General features: G+C 44.2%; 1 protein-coding gene across 1 annotated transcript in view; it reads left to right on the forward strand.

Moving 5' to 3' along the window:
- CEP104 (centrosomal protein 104) overlaps positions 1 to 1,912 on the forward strand; it is a 54,921-nt gene extending 53,009 nt beyond the window's left edge. The window contains exon 24 of the mRNA XM_019511632.1: positions 1,271 to 1,912. Coding sequence (XP_019367177.1) covers positions 1,271 to 1,281 — 11 coding nt within the window. The 3' untranslated portion in view covers positions 1,282 to 1,912. The remainder of the gene's footprint in view (positions 1 to 1,270) is intronic.
- The last annotated feature ends 5,190 nt before the right edge of the window (positions 1,913 to 7,102 follow it).

The raw sequence follows: 7,102 nt of genomic DNA on the forward strand, positions 1-7,102 counted from the left end.
CCCCCCCCCCCCCCAAAATCCACTTTAGACTAAGCAGCATGTTATTTCAATCCAGCTCCCCAGCATCTGTATAGATCAGGTGCTTCAGCATGGCTTTTTGGTGCTTTTATCTAATAGACTAGCCAGTTGCCCATCAAGAATGACGGGGGGAGAGAGGCTGGGATGGAGTGCACCACCTAACACCCCATGCTGCTGCTGTTCTGCCTCTTGCAAGGAGCGGGGTTGGGGAGGAGCAACGCTGGCCTCAGCTCCCCCACCCTCTGCCCGGTCCTCTATGCAGCTTCAGAATCATGGTGGCGCTCCCCCACGCTGGCGCACTCTGGCTGTTTCCAGCAGCCAGTCAGAGCACAAATGAAGTGTGACAGACGGACAGACTTTGGGTTTTATAATATTAGAATGATTCAGTCAGCCATTAGATAAAAGCGCCAAAAATGGCCCACTAAAGCTCCTGATTTAATACAGACGTCAGGTGAGCTGGGTCTAACTAACACACTCTCTCTTTTGGACGTGTGCTGGGCTCAGGGTGGGAGTGTGCTGAGTTTAAAGTAAAGTGCTGGTTTTTTGTTCTGTTTTGTTTAATGTCTGCAAGCAGCCTCTCTGCTCAGGAAAAAATGCCACCCATAACTTACAATCTGTGGAGATGAACCCATGGTAAAACAGTGGAGACTGCCCTCTCAGTAGGGTTCATGTGCTTTTAATCACTCCACTCTAACCCAGGTAAGATACCAGTTGCCCATTACCACTCAGCCCAAACCCCAGAGATGCTACAAAAAGCTGTGTATCTACTGAAATAAGGAGTCAGTCCTACAAGTGAAATCTGGGACTTCCATCTTTTTTTTTAATAAACTTAAATTTCTAAATCCCAAGTTAATGCTGGGAATCTGCTCTGAGCAGATTAAGTGAACATTAGCTCCTGACACAGCCTGATAACTTGGGAGCTCCTCTCTTACTTGGGACTAAGCATGTCTTAGTCCCTTTGCAGTTGAACTTAAGCCACTTCTAAAAAGGCAGTCTTGATGTAGAATGAATGTCCCCTCATGGAGCTGGCATGGAATGGCAAGTGTGCTTTAAGTTCACAATACAGCATATTTTGTAGTATCTTCTCCCCAGGGAGGAGCTTTAAGTGTGGGGAGGGGCTTTTAAGAACTGCAAAAGTAAAGCAAACAAATTTAAAATGTATTTTAATGTTGTTTAAAAGTCACTTTCCTGACTGGCACCTTGGCTAGTTTTAAATCTGATTTAATAATACAGTTTGTTTTCCCCTCATTAGCTGTGCAGTGAAGTAAGTATTCTTACACCGGAGCACATGGCAGCAATTTGCTTTATCAGCACACACAGTGCTAAGGAGTAAGTGCTAAAATGCTCTCACGCCATGGAACAACACTTTAACCTCCCCGTTTCATTATCAGCTTCAGGACATTTCCTTCCAAGAGGGAATGAATTGTTCTGCACCTGTACCCACAATGGGTACAGAAATGCCTGATTATAGTCATCTTATAAGTGACATTTTTCTTTTGCTGCATTGAAATGAGTTTGCTGTCTTGTATATGTTATACTATATTTGTAGTGTACAGTTTTTTATAGAGCTTGTTTATGTGCCCTGTAAATACCTATGAATTTTATAAGTACATTTTAAGTTTGTTGCAATGTGTCTTTTGAAACTCTTTTGTTTATATATATTTGTTAGACCCTAAATGACGCATCCATTGTAAAAACAGATTCTGGAGTCCCTTATACAGCCTACTTCCCAGTGGTTTTGTATAATGAGTGGGAATTGGGTATTAAGATTCCAGAGTACAACTTGCTTTGGAAAGGCCCAGACCTGCAAGCTTTTATGTGTATACATTCTGTGAAATCATGCCTGTATGTTAAGAGCAGAGGCGGGCAATTATTTTGGGCAGAGGGCCACTTATTGAGTCTTGGCAAGCCATCAAGGGCCACGTGATAGGCAGCCAGGGCAGATAAATAGTAATTTTCTAAATTTTTTAGGGGCCCCGTGGGCTGGATAGAATGGCCTGGCAGGCTGCATCTGGCCCCTGGGCCGCATTTTGCCCACCACTGGTTAAGAGCCATATTTGCTGGATTTGGTCTTCTCATTGCAAATGCTGACCCCTCTTTGGTGTTAGCGAGTCTTTTTTAAATTGGGCAAGCAATACTTGAAGGCTTTTAGTTAAACCCTACACCCAACCTAAATTGCAAACATGCTCACTGTTTTCTAATTTGATTAGAAGGGCATCCAAGATTAAAAGACTTTCTATAATATTGTTTACAAAGCCTCACCAGTTGGAATAAGGGCCATAGTTACTATTGTTATTCACCACTTGAGGGGTGGATCTACACAAGACTCTAAAGTTTCAGTAGACTAATTCCACTGCACATAACCCAGCTGGCAAAAACTGTGCTGATGTGCAGTAGAATCAATCTACTGTGCATCTTCGTTACAAAAACTATTTATCTGTGCTAATGTACAGTAGTGCCAATTATGGTGCATTAAGGTTAGTACATTATGGCACATTTAATGAACTTGTAGACGTGCTCAAAGTGGCTGACCGTTTTGGGAATTAAGGTGTTTTACAGCATTTGGCTCTGCTCCCTCATGACTCTTCCAGCTTGTTTTTCATTGATGTTCACAAGTTGTGATGCTTAACTGAGAAAGCAGTGTGTTTTAGGGTACATTCCCCAAATGCATTTCCCCCTGCTTCATTTCCATGATCCATGGGAAGCTTGTGAACTGCTTTCCTGCTTTGCTATTTCAAATGGCTTTAATGGCTGCTCTTTCTGCAACTCTTCAGCTTCCTTGCATTCTGTGCACTAAACTTTCTGCTTAAATGTGTCGTCATCACTGTTGCCTGCTCCTCAACAACTGAGCCCTGGCACAGACTTGATTCTGGTGTTGCTGCTGGTCACCGCATTGTCATGCAGTCTGTGGAACATGTTATAGGCAATCTTGGTGCACGCTGCTGAATAAAAGCTTGTAATCATAAAACAGAAGCTACCTGGGGTAAAGACTTGAACAGTGTTTTAGAGGTGGGCCAGTGGAAATTTTTGAAGACCTTGAACCAATTTCACTAAGCAAATGGTGATGCCATTTATCATTTTAGAAAGGATTTAACCAGGCTACTTCCTTATTTTAAAAAGTCTGTTTTCCATCCCCTGATAAAATAAACACCAGAGTGAAAAACAGTGAAGTATGTTCTCATGCCATGAAAAAAGAAAAGGAGGTATCTAATGGCTTATGATGTCTGGACTTAAGTATTCCAGAGCTCAGTATCTTTTGGAGGGGCACTTTTTGCTGGGTAAAGGCCCCCAAACCTGCTTACCACATGCATGCTTTATATCAAGGAAGGCTTCTGTATCCTGCTGAAAGGAAGGTCAGACTTTGGCCCCTACATCGTAGTTCTTCCACCAGAGACCACTAGGTTCTGCAAACAACTGCCAGTATTTTTTTTTCTCATCCATCTGAACTGCAGAAACTATTCAAGAGCAAAAGCACATCATCCCACCAGGAGTTCACCCACATCTGAGGCTGCTGTTGGGGAATTCCACTCCTGCAAGTGATCATTTATCTGTTGAATCATTACCAGTTACTTGATCAAATAACCTCTGATCCCAGCAGTCTTGTAGTTCCCACCTCCAGTGAAAGGGCACCTAGGTGAAATTATGTAATTTGTATCAGATTAATTTTATTAAATAAAAAGTATTTTAACAGGTTGTGATATCTTATTTTTGACAGCCCCCTTCCCGAGTTGATGTCTGACGCACATGCTGGGCTCACTTGCCTGCTTGTGACTAGCTAGTTTTTCTGTTTTTTGGTTTTTTTGGTTTTAAATAAAAAAAAAAAAAAAATCCCATGCCAAATCTTTCAAGGTGAAATGAAGGCAGCATGCACCAGCACCCTTAAAACATGAGCTAAAAGGAAATGCAGGTTTCAAGTTCTATTTCTCAAAAGAGGCATTTGTGAGAAGCAAGTCTGGGGCTTTTTTGTGGTGTGGGGGCAGTTATCTGTCTGTTTGGTAATACCTTTTATTGGACCAACTACATTTGGGGGGAGATGTCAGAGGTTGAAATGCTTGTTCCTTAAAGATCTGTCTTGATTCTACTATTGTATCCTAACCAGTTATTGAGAAATATACAGCAGCACTGAATTAGTGACTAAATGCAAACCATGCTGGAGCAGTGGTAATCACTTTCCTGCTCATCTCCCATTTCTAGAAAAATGGTATCCAATTTGTAACCTTGCACTCCTGTCAGTAGTCCCTGAGCAAAGTGATGCATGAAGGCTACAAGCCACTTCTTACTGGAGTTTTGTTTGATCCAAGACCCTGGGCGTGTCTGCACACAACGCTTCTGTGCCGTCATTACTGCCCATTTATTTAGTATTTGTATTAGCAAGTACTAACTAAATGACAGTAACCAGAGTTACTGCACAGTAGCACCAACAAACATCTTTTAGGTGATGCTACTGCACAGTAGCCCAATAATGCTGCTCAGTAGCGTATTAGCACTGTCCGTGCTGTGATGCACTACTGCACAGTACTTTTCAGTTACTGCAGTCAGCCTCTCGTCTAGACACTCCCCTGTGTCCAAAACAAGGAAATGTTTTAAAAACTTGAGGTGATATAAGAATGCCAACATTTATTGTCCCATCAAGGACTTAAGAATGCAAAACTTGTATTCTGTTTGGTTTTGTCAACAAAGTTGACTAGGACCCTAAGGCATGTAGGATTCTAGCCCAAGGATTATAGAAATTTTTAAATCCAGATGTGGCACCAAAAGTCACATTATTGGCACTGACTATGGAAAAAAAGAAAAGCAACAATATAAAAATACCAGTGTTGTAGAAATATTAAGTCTATTAAAAATAAATAGTATCTCTCTATATCCCGTAAATGAAGTTTGAAGGCTGTACTGTAACAATTGCATATCTGTTTGAAAAAACTGATGCTTTTGCAACTCAGAACAGCCTTAAAGGAAACTAGTTTAATTGTTCTTTCCTTCCTGGAAGACCAGTTTGTGCACCTCAAGAGCAGTTTTCAAGCTTCTAAGTGAGCACCTCTTCCATTTTTCTCTAGGTGGAATGGGATTCCCTACAGAACACAGATCTTGTGAAATGGCTGTTTAATTTATGGTTTAGGCAATTAAAAAAAAATAGCCTTTATCTTCAGTAAGAAAGAGCCTCAGGCAAAAGGACTGACCCTCTCTGCCCCGCAGCCAGGTTTGTAATTTTGCTCCTGTTCCAACTCCCAATATTGACAGGCTCAATGTTCTGTACCCTGGATGCACTGCTGCCAAAGCAGTCATAGAGGAAGAAGAGTAGAAAGTCTGCGCAGCTGTAAGATTAATGTAGATGCTGTCTTGTATTATAATGTCTTAACAGTCTGTGACAGCAAGTCTGTTCCTTTAGCCTAGTCTCCTGTGCTGTCCCTATACTAGAGCACTATACTGGCTGCCTGTACTGTTGCAGAGCTGGGGCAGCCGGATTGGAGACCTGCAAGGTTTGCCATACCTCTGCTCTAAACTTTATAGGATGTGCCAGGGGGCCAGTCTGGGACAGCAACAGAAATACAATTTGGAACCATTGCAGCCTGTCCTCACGCTAATTTAAACTGACTAAACCTCGTCTCTTCGGACTGGTTTTAAAAATAGTGGCCAACACTTAGACAGCTGCTGTCCTAACATTAGCAGTGCAGCATCTCTATAGCTAAGACACTATAACACTATACTGGGGTAGCAAAGCCCTGCCCAAACCTCACTTTGTTGCCCCTTTTGGCCTCAAAATCCCACCCTGTTGTTTTTTCCTGCCACACCTTGATGTTACAAATTGACAGGGAAGCTGCATCTAAAGGGCAAAGTGGGTTTTGGAAGTTAGGCCTTTGTCTGGGCTGAGACCCCCGGGCCTTGTCCCACTTTACTTTTGCTGAGCCCCTCAGCCTGAAGTCTGCTGCCCCAGGCCCACAAGCTACCAGGCCTCAGCTCTGGCTATGCCGTCATGACCTTGGGCTCCTCAGCCCCTGGTTTCACTCTCACGAGTTTTGGGCTTGTGCTCTAATCTGTTGCATTTCTCTCTCCCTGGATTCTGGGCCCCTGGTCTCACCCTCTGCAAGCCCTGGGCTTACACCCTGTCTGCTATGCCTCACCCCTCATGGGCTCTGGGCTTGTGCCCCCAGTCTCTGCTGCCTGACCACCAGAGCCCTTCTGCCAACAACAGTACCTAAGATATGGGGTGCCTGTGGGTACCTTTTCAGTGGCCCCTTCCATCCCTATAGCCACAACCTGTTCCTCTGGTATATACACAAATCAAAACACATGAGCATCTTTTCCCAGGGCTAATCTTGCCCTGCAGAACCTTTCCCAAAAGGGCCCTGAGGCACTTACCTGTTCCTGTTCAGAACATCGGGTTTCCTCCACTTCCTCTGCAACTCAGAGTCCTTTCTCTGGGCTACCTGGGCTGACTCCCTCCTGCTGCTCTGTCCCCTGCCGCTCCTACAGCCAGACTATCCATCTGATTTGGATCCAGTGCAACCACTCCTACCTCAGCTAAGGACTTAATGCAGCAGAGGCTGAGTTCCTGCTGCCTGTGAAAACGGCTCCACCTTTTGCCCAGGACAGCCTGACTACTGAACCTGTGTGGGGTGGAGGATTATGGCGAGGGCTGCATGCAAATCATTATGCCCACCAGGGCACTCGTTGTTGAAATCATCCCTGCGGCAGTATCAGCTAACAGCTTGGATGCCCAAGTTGTAGGGACAGTGCAGGAGATGCAAGCAGAAGGGAATTACCAGAAACCTGAATACATCTGGGTGCAATTTATGTTCTGCTCCCTCTCCCACCCCCCTCACTGCCTTCTCTGCCATGCCCAGATCTCCCCTCCCAAAGTAGTTTGTTTCCTGTTTACAACAGTCCCTGCACCTTCTCTCTTTTGCAGAGCAAGGTTGCAATCCTTCCTGCCCTGTCAAGCCTGGGGCAGAAAGAAACTAAAGCAGCTAGAGAAAGAAAAACAAAGCACACACCCACACGCCTAAGAGTGACCCTGAGGATCTATCTATACCAGGGATGCTCAAGCTCCGGCTCACAGGCCAGGTATGGCTTTTGGGGGCCGCCA

This window comes from Gavialis gangeticus, unplaced genomic scaffold, assembly GCF_001723915.1.
Source record: "Gavialis gangeticus isolate Ggan-Ray unplaced genomic scaffold, GavGan_comp1, whole genome shotgun sequence".
NCBI classification, from domain to species: domain Eukaryota; kingdom Metazoa; phylum Chordata; order Crocodylia; family Gavialidae; genus Gavialis; species Gavialis gangeticus.